Raw genomic sequence first — 15,939 nt, 5'->3', positions numbered from 1 at the left:
GAAGCCAGGAGCTTCTTCCAGATCTTCCACATGGGTACAGTGGCCCAAGGACTTGGGCCATCTTCTGCTGCCTTTCCAGGCATATTAGCAGAGAGCTGGATCCGAAGTGGAACAACAGGATATGAACCAGCACCCACATGGGATGCCAGCACTATAGATGATGGCTTAATCCACTGTGCCACAGCACCAGCCCCAATAAATAATTTTTTAAAATTTATTTGACAGAGTTAGACAGTGAGAGAGAGAGAGACAGAAAGGTCTTACTTCCGTTGGTTCACCCCCCAAAATGGCCGCTATGGCCAGAGCTATGCCGATCTGAAGCCAGGAGCCAAGTGCTTCCTCCTGGTCTCCCATGTGGGTGCAGGAGCCCAAGCACTTGGGCCATCCTCCACTGCCTTCCCAGGCCACAGCAGAGAGCTGGACTGGAAGAGGAGCAATCAGGACAGAATCCGGCACCCATATGGGATGCCGGCACTGCAGGTGGAGGATTAACCAAGTAAGCCACAGCACTGGCCCCAGCCAATAAATAAATTTTTAAAAAAAATAACCTGATAACAATTATTTAGACTAACATTTGCTCCCCCCCCCGAATAAAAATACAAATTAAAAATCATATAGCTTTAGGGGCTGGCACTGTGGTATAGTGGGTAAAGATGCCACCTGCAGTACCAGCATTCCATATGGGTGCCAGTTCAAGTCCCAGCTGCTCCACTTCCGATCCAGCTCTCTGCTATGACCTGGGAAAGCCATGGAAGATGGCTTAAGTCCTGGGTCCCTGCACCTGCATGGGAGACCAGGAAGGAATTCCTGGCTCCTGGCTTCAGATCGGCACAGCTCCGGGCATTGCAGTGATTTGGGGAGTGAGCAGCAGATGGAAGGTACCTATCTATCTACCTACTCCTCTCTCTCCCCTTCTCTCCCCCTCTGCCTTTCAAATAAATAAGTCAATCTTTGAAACAAGTTTTTTAAAAATCATACAGCTTTAGACATTTAAATTTTCACACCTAAATGTGGCTGATTTTTATATTAGTTGGCCTAGGATTCTATAGTTATTGGTTGTTATAATTAATGTATGTTATTAGGTATTAAAGTACATGAGGACTCTTAAAAATGTCACCCTTCTTCCTGTAATCCTATGTTCAACTTGCTAATTCATTTTCTCCCTAAAAAAGTAAGAGCATATATAGATGTGTAACAATGTTTTCTGCTAATGACAGTTCCTAGGATGAATGGTCAAGAGGGTCACAGTAGAATTGAAAGAAGGGGGGAAAGAAGGCCTTTATAGATTTTTCTTCAAAAGAACATAGGATCCAGGAGAAAAAAAAAAAAAAAGTAGAAACATAGACCATAGGTCTCTATATTCCCATTTAAGTGATGCATCAAAACTTCCATTGAAGACAGCACATGCTGTCAAAAAAAAAAAAAAATAGATTCAGAGCTTTCAAGCACACTGGGCTAAATGCTGTGAATATCAAGAGGTATGAAGTTTTTACCCCCCACCAACTTAGTTTACAAGTAACAAAGACAAATAAATTATATAATACATTGTAATACATGAACCCGAGGTCTATGTGTAATGGAAGCAATTCCAAGCTGCAGTCAAGACTTTTCGTGAGTTTTATCTATCCATGTGAACTAAGAATTGTATCGATCTATGTGAACTAACAGACCAGTGGAGCAAAGGATCTGTCCATTGATGTCATCAGAACATCACAGCTGCCACCAGGTGTCCAGGTAGGTTTGAAGAAATTTGTCACTGTCATCGAAGCCAAATAAACAGAAATATTTTAAGATAATCAGAATTAAATTGTACCAACCAAAAATTAATTTTCCAACTTGTTATGAGGGGTTATATACAAAAGAAAACCCTGCAAGATGAAAGCCTCTGAACATGCTTGATTTGGATACAGGTTTCATAAACTAGATCCTCCAGATAAGCTGGTTTTCAGTTTTTCAGTGTTCACAACAATCACACCAAAACTTTGCCTGACAAGGTAGATTCTAGGCCCTCCACCTCACCAGATTCCGATTCAGTAGATTCAAGATATCACTTGAGTACCCTCACGTGTAATGCTCCTGCAACATGCCCAGGACCATGTGAAAACTCTGCTCCACCATCTACCATCAGTCATTACACATTCTCCCAGCCTGCACGCAGGTGTGCATTTCTCATCCCATGGCTCCCTTTATAAATCAGATGTCCCCAACATAAGCCACATAATAGATATGGGCAAGAAGTACAAGAGGATTTCAAGGACATGAGAGACAAACTTTACTACTATGAAGGAACAAGACCCAATCAGCACCCTTTAAAAAAAAATTTTTAACGACTTCTGGTATGAGATGAATTGCCAATTGCATCATCCCTCACATACACAGTGTATCTCTGAGGTACATTATCTCCTTAGTACGTATTTAGTGCCAAAATATCAAAGAGTGTTTATTATATAAAACCACAACATGACACTATTTGTTTGACAAAATGAACAAATACAAGTTACTGACACAGCAGAGTTTCACCTTACCAGGAAAAGGCCAAGATCAGTCTTCTCTTAATCATGATCTGTGGTTGATAAATGTTGTTCAATTTGTTTTAAACTCCTGACTATTCCTTTTCGACAATAACCTGTATGTACTTGAACCTGACAAAATTTGTTCCACATGCCCATGTTTCTCTTAACATAACACCAATTATAAAGGCTATGAAAAAGTAATATTACTACTAACCGCATAAACACCTGCAGCATCTATGGAAGGGTCATCTCCATGGCAACGACACAACACATGTAGATGTGAAAAATAGTGCTCGTCAAGGACTCTGGATTTAACATCTCAGGAAAGTCCAAAAATAACACTGCAGCTTTCATAGCACAGAGGACAGGAGAAGAGCTGCCTCTTTGATAATGTAAAGAAACTGACTCTATGTGGCCATTTTAGTTTGAATGGAGAAAAATAAGAGGCAAAGTTAAAGATGGGTGAGAATTAGGAAAAGTTTTCTAACCACTTTCAATCTGTTCTTTTATTCAAACCTATAATCCTGTCTGCCTCAAGAAGACAAACACCCAAACGTTATCCAAGACTTGTGTACTGTCACACATCCAAGATCTGCTTTGAGAAGGAGCCATCATTCAAGAATCCACAAAGTGAGAGAAAAGATTCACGTTTATGAAGATACAAAAAAGATTATCAAGCCTGCAATATACCTATGACCACCTCCCTATAAAAACTAATGATCAATTTACTGTTTGGAAATCTGCCCTAGACTATGCACCACAGCAACTTGGCACTCAAGGAACTCACATTGCATTCTAACTCCTGTGATCGTTCTCCTTCAATGAACTCATTCAATGTTGAAGAAAAATTAAAGGGAACAAACAATGGCTAATTCCAATAACACAGCTTTAAAGCCTTGTATAAGATGTTCTCTTCAGCTTTTCTAGTTCTTTTCATCTATATGAGAACTATTAGATCAAAAACTCTTCAACTCTGTAGCCAGGGAAAAAGCAATTCAAATCTTTGAACCCCTTTTAAGCGAGTTTTGTTCTGTTACAGAACCGAGGATCTTTTTCATCTAGAGAAGGCTGAAAAGCATTCAAAATATTTGCTGTACAAAGACAAAACAGGTTCCTGAGCACATAGAATCACCTTGAAGCGGATCCAGAATACTAGGCTACTTCTTACAGTGCCTCCACCTTCTCCACATCTTATCCTATACACAAGTATGTAGACTGGATATTCCTCAGGTTAATACCGCATCAAGTATTCTTTCGCATATACTTGAGAAGCATTTTGTTTACATTCCAGCATCACTACAAAAGAAACAATTTGCTGAAATTTTTTTTAGTGATCAATTCAGTGGAAGAAATTCTACATTCATTCTTTAACCTAGTAATCCTACTTCTGGAATCTATACTTGGGAAATCAGAAATACGAAAGGTTTATATGCAAATAGGTATCACTACAACAATATTTCAAATAGCTTCAATTGTAATCAACCCTCAAGTCTCAAAACATAGGAATGATTAAATAAATCAGTCTTGCCATATGGGCTGCAATGACAAGGCAAATGCTCACAATAAAACATTACATGAGAAAGAAGTGGCATGTAAAACTATATTTGCAATAATTCCAACTTCATTAACGTTCATTTATAGAAAAAATAAGACAGGATCCATTCTTAACTTTATATATCTAGGTTATGTGATCTCAAGCTCTTTTTCATATTTCCAATTGTCAACAGTGGTGTTTTTTATAATGAGAAAGCTTTAAGTTACTAAGGTTAACACTTTTCAAACTAAGAAGAAAATACAAATTCCTTTTACTAATACATAGATTTTTTTATTTGAAAAGAAAATGTTAAAACCTTAAAAACTAGTACTATGAGCAGAGTTAATAGGCTGTCTTTAATGCATAATTCCAAGTATGTCAGAATATATTAAGCACATTATTCATTTGTTTTCTAATTCACATATATGAATTAACCAAACTCAAAAAGCTCCTTGGTTCTGTGAATTATTGATGTTGTCACCTGCTAGAGACTTAATTCCAAGAAAAATATACGAATCACTACATCACAGGCACAAATCCTTCTGACACAAATTCAATTTCTGTGGCAACAGTATATTGACTTAGCTTTATTTTTCTATTTTATGACACTTGTTAATGACAAAAATAAAAGAAATTTATCATTTCTTTATTGTAAATGTAAACAGTATCATACTATCTTGAGAGAGTTAAAGTAAATACCACTCACTTGATAATCCCCTACAAATGAGGACAAACTGCCAAAATAAAAGAAATAAAATACCACTTATATTTTCAAGACCTAGTCTCATAATCCTAAAATTTTTACTACACAACATAATTAGGCTGTCAACATGTGCAAGACACTGCATTAAATATAAAGAAGACCCAGTCTCTGCCCTTATGAGCTTACAAGCAAAGCTTCCAAGAACTTCGCTAGTTATTTGTGGAAAGACAAATAAGCAAATAAACAAAATGCAAAACAGTGAGATAAGCACCTTAACAAGGTATTCAATGATGATTGAAGGAAAAAGCAGTTTCCACATGCTCATTATATATGTTTAAACACATGCTAATTAGCAGGCAAACATTGTAGCATTGATCTAAGACTAAAGTCAAACAGTTTTTGCCATGATTCAAGTAAAACTTGTAATACAGAATTCATTCTTATTACAGAATGGAATTTCTAAAATATTCATCAGTGCAGGCAATACTTAAGCATTACTATGTCTTTGATAAGGGATATGTCCGTGTATATATAAAAGATTATGTCCTAAGAGAACTGACTTTCTATTTGGAAAACAGACAACAAACATGAGTCCATTACAGAGGATATTAGAAAATGATGAATGTTCTGATGAAAATGAAAACCAGGGTAGGCCAAGGGGTTGCCTGGAAGGCTTAAAGAGTTGGCAGGTTGCAATGTTAAATATGGGAAGCTGGGAAAGGCATGGGCCTCATTTGAAAGAAGTGTTTGAGCAAAGAGTTGCAAGTGGGCTAAGGAGTTGGCTACATGCGTTTATGCATATGGTGGGAGCGAGGGGGGACAGGTATTTCAAAGAGAAAAATGGGCCACAATAGCTGTTCGGAGAAGTATGACCACTACCCAAAGAGCAAAGCAGCCAGTATGGCTCCAGTAATACAAATGAAGTCAGGGAGAAGGCAAGTGAGCCCTTGGCAATTTTAAGGACATGGGCTTTTATTCTTCTAACTGAATAGTCACTATACTTTAAGTATAAAAGCCATGTTTTTAAAAAGATTTATTTGAAAGGCAGAATTACAAAGAGAGAAAAAGAGAAAGAGAATGTTCCAGAACCAAGTGGATCTGAAGCCAAGAGTCTGAAGCCTCCTCCAAGCCTCCCATGTGGGTGCCAGGGCCCAAGGACCTGGGGCATCTTTCGCTGCCTTCCCATGCAGGTTAGCAGGAAGTGGATCAGCCAGGACTCGAACAAGTGCCCACAGGGGATGCCTGCCCCAAAAGCCATTTTTAACAGTCAAGTCAGCATATTATGCAAGTTACATTAAGACACTTGAGAGAAAGGCCTGCACTCGAGTAATCATTTACTTCAAGGCCCTTTAAGTGGCTTGTTGGTCATTTACTAGAGGGTGCCAGAAAAACTCCCAAAAACACTGAAAGCCAGTAACAGCAATTTTTGGACAAACTCAGTTAATTCAGTTAATTTTTTTTAATATATGGTTAGTCCAGGGCATGGAGGGAACAGCCAAACTTTAGGGGGAAAAAAGAGGGGGGGGGACCTTATTTACAATTATTTAGACATAACCCTGAGGGCCCCTTAGAAATTCAGGCTTCAAGAGCATCAAAGCAAGCGTTTGGAACAGAAGTTAACACATCACTTAGGATGCCTGTTTTCCGTAGCACGGTGCCTGGTGCCTGCGTTCAGAGTCTAACCTTCGCCCTTGATTCCAGCTTCCTGTTGCTAATGCAGGTACTTGGATTCAGCTCAAATACTTGGATTCCTGCCTCCCACGTGGAAGACCTGGATTGAGTTCCCGGCTCCTGCCTTCAGCCTAGCCTAGACCCAGCTGTTAGGCACATTTGGAGAATGAACCAGAAGAAAAATCTCTCTCTGCCTTTCAAATAGGAAATAAGTTTAAAAAAAAAAAAAAAAGTTTGAGCATTAGTCTCAAGGAATCCTCCAACAGAGGTCACCTGAGCCCAGGCACAGGAACCCCTTTCCTTTACTACAGTTACTAATCCTGAGTCACCTCAGTACCTCCAACTTGCCCTTTCCTTTCAGTACTTTTGCAGGTAATCCCCAGGTTAAGTCAACCTACCATGGTTTAAGCTGTTCTTGTCTAAGTGCTGAGTGAGACACTGCCTTAGTTCTTTCCTGTATGTTCCCAGACTGCTTCTGTCACCACAGACGTCCTCCTAACCGCCTTTCAAATGCTGCCTACCCTCTTCAGACAAACCCTCCCTGTGAGGTGCATGTCCTGCCTTATATCCACAACAGAGCAGCTGTGGGCAGAGGCAACCAGCTCGGGCTCTGCGATCACATTCACCTGGATTAGAATTCAGCTCTAAAACCTGTCGGCTGTGTGACCTTAGACATGCAAACTCTCTGAACCTGTTTGCCATGAGGCTTACAAGCCACAGCCCTCACAGCTTTGTCAGGAGAATAGAGAAGACTATGGACAGTATACAGTGTACTACCCCTGGAGTTAGGGGGCTTCAGTACGAGTTATTTCCTTTCATTGCCAATATGCCACAGCCATCATCTTGGGTCAGGGGATCACTCAATCCAAAGCTACCCTAACAATCTCCTCCCACGGGGGTCCTAAACCATTCCTTAAGCCATTTAAATCCATTTGTAATTAATAATGCCTGCCAGTCTCCCCCACTGCGCATGGATTCCTTAAGTATAGAGATTTTTGTCATGGTCACTTTGCCAGCAGGTCTATTTTGCTGGGTGTCAATAAGTTGGACTGTCCTCTTTTCAGCTACTGCGGCCTCATGTGTTCTATTTCAGTGGGACTCAGATCTGGGGGCTGAGAACACTCAGCAGTGGCAGTTTTCCAATGCCATCCACAAAGCCAGCGTGTTGCCTGGGCCCCAGGAGGCTAAGAGCCAGATGGATGAATGAGATGTGAAGTAAACAGTGTGAGTAGTTATTACACTCATACAAATGTATAGTAAGGATGGAACAACCTTCATTATCTGTGTCCTCCTGTAGCCCTTCTCTTTACAATTCCCTTGATTCACTGATCACTATTGGTCTTGCAGTTTAATGTTTATGTCTTTTGTTGTTGTTGTTAAATGTGTGGAGAAGATGTTTCTCCTCTGAATGCCTAGACCTATCACAGCACAGGAAAGGTTTTGGCCAGGGGTTTGCAATCTGACTGCACATGAGAATAATGTGAAAGTTTGCTTCTTTTCTTCTTCAGATGCCTGGGTAATCTTCCAGACCAACTGAATCCAAATACCCAAAATAGACCCTGCATGGGCAAGGCTAAAGCTCCCTCCAGGTGACTATAATGCACACCAGGATTAAAAACCACCAATTTAAGCAAACTATTTTTAACTCAGTCTCCTAACAGCAAACCTACCACCAAGGGATCACCCAACATGCACACATGTAGATACAGTAGACTCCCATTTTTTTATCTGCCTCATGCACACAAATCCTTCACTGAGAATGCCAATGTCATTGCAGTAAAGCCAGCCCTCCTAGTGAGCCAATCTTGGACACAGCTGAACACAAGGCAGAATATAAACCTAAGCAGAGCCAATCAAATCCTCTCCCAGAAATCTGCAATTGAGATTCAGAGATTAAACGGAGTCTACTTTTGCCTGGATCAAGGACAAGTGTACACAGAGAGAGAGAGAGATATAATTATGAGACCTTGACTGTGTGAAAATAAAAGCAGTGGAAGCCATATTATGCAGTGATATAAGTGATAGAAAGTGAGAAGCACAATTACACTATATGGCCCTTGAGACAGAATAAGAAGGGGCCAACTTTGAGTTCCTGATTCAGTCCGTTGTGAGGGCCAGCTACCCTAATAGTGCTTGACTCCTGGAGCTACCTCTTTATATTTGGACAACTCTCCTTCTCAAACTTGAACTAGATACTGGATGGGGTTCTATTTCTTTAACACAGGTGGACATTGACTGAGTTGGAACCAAAGGTTGCTAAACTGGTCCTTCTGGTATCCATATGATACAACCCAACATATCATTACTACCACCACATACTGAGCACTCACCACAATTACTAATGTACTTAGCAATCCTATAAATTACACATTATTCCTATTTTACACCTCAGGCAATTGAGTGGCTTAGATATGACTTGCCAGACCTGGTGAGTAGCCAGGCTAGGAATGGAACCCGGGTCACTATGACTCAAAAACTCAGGCCCAAAAGTAGGAGTTTAGTGTAACTGTTAAGACAGCTGCATCCCATACCAGAGTACCTGTGATCAGTTCTCAGCTTTGGCACCTGACTCGTTTCCTGCTAATGCAGACCTGGGAGGCTGCAAGTAATGGCTCAAGCAGTTGCGGGAGAACTCAGTTAAGGTCGTGGCTCCCAGCTTGAGCTCAGTCCAGTCCAAGCCACTGTGGGCATTTGGGGAGTGAACCAGCAAAGTGGTTAAGTTTTCTTCTCCCTCTCACATTAATTAACTAATTCCTAACATCAGTATCATTCCTCCTGCCCTTCCCCCAGTCCCTATTGCTACAATGGGATAGCCAGCCACTGTTATCAAAGCTACAAAGGAGACATACAGTGAAAGATAAAGCCGTTTCTGAGTTATAAATAGAGTAACGAAATTTGAAATCTTAGATGAGCATAATTCTAACTAAAGGTTATTAAGTGGTAATAACAACACGATTATCATGTCATACTTTAAAACTTTAGGCAAATGACTAAGGATGGCGGGGTGATCATCATTAATAAAAACATATTTTGATGAGTTATTTCCCCTTTTTTAAAAAAATTGCTCAATCAGGGGCCAGCACTATTATGCTACTACTTGCAGCACCCGCATCTCATATGGGCACCGGTTCAACTCCAGGCTGCTCCACCTCTAATCCAGCTTCCTGCTAATGTGCCTGGGAAAGTAGCGGAGAGTGGCTAAAGAACTTATACCCCTGTCACCCACGTGGGAGACCCAGAGGAAACTCCTGGCTTTGGCCTGTCCCAGCCATGGCTGTTGTGGCTGTTTGGGGAGTGAAACAGTGGATGGGAGAGCTCTCTGTAACTGACTTTCAAATAAGTAAATAAATCTTTCTTAAAACATTGCTCTATCAGGTATACAATGGAAATATAATAAACAATTGGGGGATTTTGTAATTTCTCACAGATTTTTTTTTAAATCTTTAGTACACACCACAAGCCTTACAAACTATGCTGTCCCAATTCAGACCAAAATATAAGCTGTGAAAATGTCCATGTTCCAACATGTCCTTCCAAAAGAACCACTCAAGTCAATCCAGACCTAATTAAAGAAATTTTAATTTTTAGATATTAATAAAATTTGAACATAAAAAACCTAAAATACCATTATTTTCTTGCATAGTTTGATTGGTACCTGTTATTACTATGTTTTAGATTTTTTTTTAACTTAAAATGTGTCAAAAGACAGTGGCTATGTAGCATAGTAGTTAAGTCACCACTTAGGACATCTGTATCCCATATTGGAACACCTGGTTTGAGTCATAGCTACCCTGCCTCCAATCCAGCTTCCTGCATGCACACCATATGAGACAGCAAATGATTGTTCAAGTCCTTAGTTTTGTACCACCCACATCAGAAATTGAATTTTGGGACTCCTGGTTTCTACCTGGCCCACCCCAAAGTGTGGACCTTTGGGGGATGAACCAGGAAATAGAAGAAATCTTTCTCTCTCTCTGCATTTCAAATAAAATGAATATAATTTTTTAAATGAGTCAAAATGATAATTTTATATTTGCAAAATTAACAGCTGAAAAAGAGCACAATTTCACTTCTTATCTACAGTTCCAGGACTGAATAAAATGTGAGTTATATGAGTTATATTTTATTTTTCATTTAGAAATATCAACCAAGCAGGATCTCATTACCGAACACCTAAGCCAGCAAGTCACTATGCTAAACCTTAGATATAAAGACCTATGAGCCGGCGCCACGGCTCACTAGGCTAATCCTTCGCCTTGCGGCACCAGCACACCGGGTTCTAGTCCCGGGCAGGGCGCCGGATTCTGTCCCGGTTGCCCCTCTTCCAGGCCAGCTCTCTGCTGTGGCCAGGGAGTGCAGTGGAGGATGGCCCAGGTGCTTGGGCCCTGCACCCCATGGGAGACCAGGAAAAGCACCTGGCTCCTGGCTCCTGCCATCGGATCAGCGCGGTGCGCCGGCCGCAGCGCGCCAGCCGCGGCAGCCATTGGAGGGTGAACCAACGGCAAAAGGAAGACCTTTCTCTCTGTCTCTCTCTCTCACTGTCCACTCTGCCTGTCAAAAAAAAAAAAAAAAAAAAAACCATGAAACAAAGCACCTGCCCTGAATCCAATAGGTTCCAAAAAAATAAATAGCTTAGATCACTTATTTTCCTTCTTTGATAATTCAAAAAATCATATCAGTAACTATCCTGTTAGAACTAAACATAGTGAGATACATGAGCTCCTCACCTTAATGTTTTTCTTTATGTTTGTCATCTGAAGGAATTTAGAAAATTTGGAGATATAAATCCCAGAATGAGATTCAATACAGATCAGTCCAATACAGTACTAAAACTTGCACTGTGTCATATGACAACACAATGAAATTCCAACACACAATATTCTAGGTCACAAGTTTGGTAAGGAACACACTAAAGGCTATAAATCAAATAGCAAACTCAAGTAAATACAGCCTAACTACCATGGGCAATCTTCCAACAACACCAAAGGAGACAACAATAACCCACAAAGGAGACCCTAGCAATGACCCAGGCATATCTGTACAGGACTTTTAAAAGCACAATAGCTTTACATTGAAAGTTGCATCAGGACCGGCGCTGTGACATAGTGGGTAAAGCTGCCGCCTATAGTGCTGGCATCCAATATGGGCACTGATTAAAGTCCTGGCTGTTCCATTTGTGATTTTTTTTTTTTTTTTTGACAGGCAGAGTGGACAGTGAGAGAGAGAGAGAGACAGAGAGAAAGGTCTTCCTTTGCCGTTGGTTCACCCTCCAATGGCCACCACGGCCAGTGCGCTGCAGCCGGCGCACCGCGCTGATCCGATGGCAGGAGCCAGGTACTTATCCTGGTCTCCCATGGGGTGCAGGGCCCAAGCACTTGGGCCATCCTCCACTGCACTCCCTGGCCACAGCAGAGAGCTGGCCTGGAAGAGGGGCAACCGGGACAGAATCCGGCGCCCTGCCCGGGACTAGAACCTGGTGTGCCGGCACTGCAAGGCAGAGGATTAGCCTAGTGAGCCGCGGCGCCGGCTCCATTTGTGATCTAGTTCTTTTCTGTGGCCTGGGAAAGCCTAAGTCCTTGGGCCCCTGCACCCGTGTGGGAGACCCAGAGGAAGCTCCTGGCTCCTGGTTTCAGATGGGTGAAGCTCTGGCCGTTGCGGCAAACTGGGGAGTGAACCAGCGGATGGAAGACCTTTCTTTCTCTCTCTCTCTCTCTCTCTCTCTCTGCTTCTCCTTCTCTCTGTGTGTAACTTTGACTTTCAAAAAAAATAAATACATCTTAAAAAAGAAAAGGAAAGAAAATTGCATCATTTAAGCACATTAGCAAAACAAATAAACAAGAGTTATAGCCACAGGCATGGGAAAGCACCCAATAATCTTAAAAACCTCTTGCGAATTACTAAGGACCAAAGATCTTGCAAGGATGTAAAGATAATTTCCTATGTCTGTTCCTGTCATTGCTGATACTGTTTTGTTCATAAACCTATCACATAAGGTTGGTTGAGGTTATGAAAGTACATCATTACCTTTGCCTGAACATGCTATAAACATTATCCTACAGGAGTAAATCATTATGTCACTGGAAGACAGTCTATAAGAAACATCTGACTTACAGATGAAGACTCCAAGGGCTATAGGCAATACACTTAAACATGAATGTATGTCAACACCTGTTGGCTGAAACAGACCTAGAAAAGAAAATGCTGCATAAACAAAGTCTCAGCATGTGTCCTCAAAACAGTTCAAAAAATCTGGCCATTTTTGGAAGACTAAGGTTCTTAGATATGAGATTGGGATCAAAAACAGAAAAAGGTAAAGTTGTTCAACAGTATGCTTGTGATCTGTTTTGAACTAGAAACTAGAAAAAAGAAAATTTCCTCCCCAGCACAGCCCTACCCCTCACACACCTGTCAGTCTAGTAGAGCTTACAGAAACTTACATCTCTAATGTTCCATTAGAAGAGGGCTGTAACAGGTCCTGATCCAAATTCACATCAATCATTGCAAAATGGACAATTGAATGGATCATATCAACAATGAAGCAAAAGCTTTCCAGAGAGAAGGCCTAACTTGCGCAGATGCACAACTCATTCAGGGACATGCTAGACATTTGTATGGATCAAGAATCAGATTTCAGCTAGAAATTGAGGGATTTAGGTGAGAAATGCACAAAGGACAAGATCATTAAAGGAATTTTACCCATGCTAGTTTGCCCTTAGACTATGAGTGACGGAAATAGAAATTGAAGAATTTTAAGAAGCCTCAATAAACACACCTGTATTCCTCCAAAATCTGTTGTAGCAACAAGGTTGTAAAAGCAGAGTAGGGCCAGGAACCAGAGCCACAAAAATCAGTTAGGAAGCTAACACAATAATCCAGCAAAAAGAAGACATGTGAGGTCAGGAATAGTAGGTTGGAGAAGAGGGGAATGCTACAGTAAGTTACCAGGAGGCACAATCAAGGTTCTTGAGTAACCAATAGATACAAAAGAAAAAAATCAAGAATAGGGGCCAGTGCCATGGCACAGTAGGTTAATCCTCCGCCTGCGGCTCCGGCATACCATATGGGCGCCAGTTCTAGTCCCTCTTACAATACAGCTCTCTGCTGTGGCCTGGGAAAGCAGTAGAAAATGGCCCAAGTGCTTGGGCCCCTGTACCCACATGGGAGACCAGGAAGAAGCTCCTGGCTCCTGGCTTCAGATCAGCGCAGCTCCGGCTGTTGCGGCCAATTGGGGAGTGAAACAATGGAAGGAAGACCTTTTTCTCTGTCTCTCCCTCTTACTGTCTGTAACTCTTCCTCTCAAATAAGTAAATCTTTTAAAAAAAATCAAGAAAAATTTTGAGGGTTAAATGATGCCATTCACTCAAAAAACAGGAAAAAGTCTTTGAGGAAAGAACTGACTTCAAGTTGAGATATGCTGAGTTTGGTACACCTCTATGACATTCATGGAAAATAAACTGAACATTTTGGACAGAAGCACAAAAGAAGTACCCAACATAGACATAGAGTTTGAGGAGTCATATATTTAGATCTGAGCTGTCCAATAATGCTAGCCACTAGCTACATATGGCTATTGAAACAAATTTTAAATTAATTCAAATTAAATTTACAAATCAGTTCTTTGGTAACACTATCCACATTTCAAGTGTTCAAAAGCAACATATATCTAGTAGAGACAGTAGAACAGAACATATCCACCATCTCAGAAAGTTCTTTTGAACAGCAGCAACCCAGGTGGTACAGACCTCAAGCTGGAAGGATGCATAAGGCACTTAAAAACACTAACTTTAAAGAGTTTTGAAAAAGGGATGAGTAGGATGCAGGGTGGCCCTGGCAAAGACACAAGAGCAGAATCAGGAGGAAGGCAATGCGGGAGAGATGAGCAGCCACCCAAGGAGTTAAAGTTTCTCATAATTTTCATTTGTTGAGAGAACCTGAAGAAGGAATAGGCTATGGTACAGTTAACTGGAGTCTCAAAGACGATGAAGATATAACACTTACAAGGTGGACAGGCATGATTATTGGGCTACCAAGGACAAATTATAAGAACAGATTATATAGCCTAAAAGTAGAATGTAGACCCAAATACATAGAAGCTCCTCCATCAGTTAGATCTGTAAGATATTAATATGAATGGAATAAATAATTCCAGTGGAATGGTGGATGCACAGAGCATACCAGTATTAGTAAAATGGCCAAATTCCTATAGCATTAAAGTTGTGCTTCAAGAGCTATGACCTCTAATGATGTCCAAAGAAAATATGCAACCAGAAGGACACACAACAATTAATTTTAATGGATCTCAAACCTTCTACTCATGCTAATGTCTTGATTCAACATCACAATGCAAAGTACACATTCAGTAAAGAATTCCAGCTGGTATATGTAATCCAGATATTTGTAATATATTTTTATCATATATGTATATTTATTGTATATGTATACCCATTATGTTTTCAGGTAATGGGAAAATTAAGAATGAATTAAAATTTAAAAATAAACAAAAAAGATGAACAGAGATCAGAAGGAAAGAACAGGTTATGGCCAAGTTTCAAGCAAGGTTTGAGTACTAATATATTGAAGGCATCAAAAGCCAGAAAATCAACCACCAGGTTGGCAGGTACTGATCTGCCAAAGTCTCTTAAATGACAGAAGCAAACACAAGGTTGGTAAACCAATGCAAAGTGGCTCAGTCCCTTCTCAATGACTGTACTCTACATGTTGCCAATGCCAACATAATAACAGCAACAAGTTCAGGGCTATTTAGTACTTACATGTTAACCTCCATTACAATAAGCTGAATCTTCCTATGTAACCTATACTACAGGTACTATTGTTTCCATTTCACAGGTTAAAAAAAAAAAAAAAAAAGGAATTCTCCAGATCACACAGCCATCAAAGTGCAGAGCCAGGATTCAAGCCAAGGTAACTGTACAACCTGAATTCCTAGAGATTACACAACTAGGACTCTCCAGTATCACTTCAACATACTGGTTGTTCACACTTCTCTTTTCCTACATCAGACTGAATGTCAGCATCTTGAAATCAAGGACCAAGACCTACGCCAAACTCTGTATAAAAGGCATTCAAATTTTCAAGGAAAGCAACTCACTGACCAAAAGTGGCCAAAAGAGAAGGAAGCAGAGCAAGCTACTGAGAGGGGCAAAGGGTCATTGGAAAGTGGAGATGAGAGGTTGTTTCGTTTCCCTTCTGCTTTTGCTTCTGCAGTGGGAAGCATATGAGTATTTTTCTAGAATGGGGTCTGTGAAGGGTAAAAACAGTGCTCACCAAATGGGGCTGGGTTTAGAACAGTGAGAGAGAGATTAACCCTGATGAGGAAAAGACAGTTCTGTAGATATTGGAATAGAAAGCATGAAGTGTTGTTGCAGATATAGAAGATTACAAGTTCAAGCAAAACACCTTTTTTTTCCTCTCTGAAAAGGGTGTCAAGGTAAATGCTAAGAGTCAAGGGTGACCAGCTGTAAGATCTATTAAACAAATGCTGTGGCATATTCCCTTGC

The 15,939-nt window shown here is 40.7% G+C and overlaps 1 protein-coding gene and 1 pseudogene across 5 annotated transcripts in view; one reads left to right on the top strand and one right to left on the bottom strand.

Annotated features, from left to right (window-relative positions):
* The window catches only part of DIAPH3 (diaphanous related formin 3), a 544,053-nt gene that overhangs the window by 514,822 nt on the left and 13,292 nt on the right, over window positions 1-15,939 (bottom strand). For 2 of the 5 annotated variants that reach the window (XM_089303627.1, XM_089303628.1), the window contains exon 1: window positions 6,820-7,049. The exons of the other annotated variants lie outside the window; for them this stretch is intronic. In XM_089303627.1, coding sequence (XP_089159753.1) covers window positions 6,820-6,822 — 3 coding nt within the window. In that variant the 5' untranslated portion in view covers window positions 6,823-7,049. Of the gene's footprint in view, window positions 1-6,819; window positions 7,050-15,939 lie in introns of those variants that run through there. 5 annotated transcript variants of the gene reach the window in all.
* Window positions 14,286-14,799, top strand: LOC149124565 (ubiquitin-conjugating enzyme E2 variant 2 pseudogene; annotated as a pseudogene).

The sequence above is a fragment of the Oryctolagus cuniculus genome, chromosome 9 (genome assembly GCF_051225735.1).
Source record: "Oryctolagus cuniculus isolate XC-2025 breed Fujian yellow rabbit chromosome 9, ASM5122573v1, whole genome shotgun sequence".
Lineage (NCBI taxonomy): Eukaryota > Metazoa > Chordata > Mammalia > Lagomorpha > Leporidae > Oryctolagus > Oryctolagus cuniculus.
The sequence above is the reverse complement of the archived record's forward strand: the minus strand, read 5'-3'. Positions and strand labels throughout refer to the sequence as shown.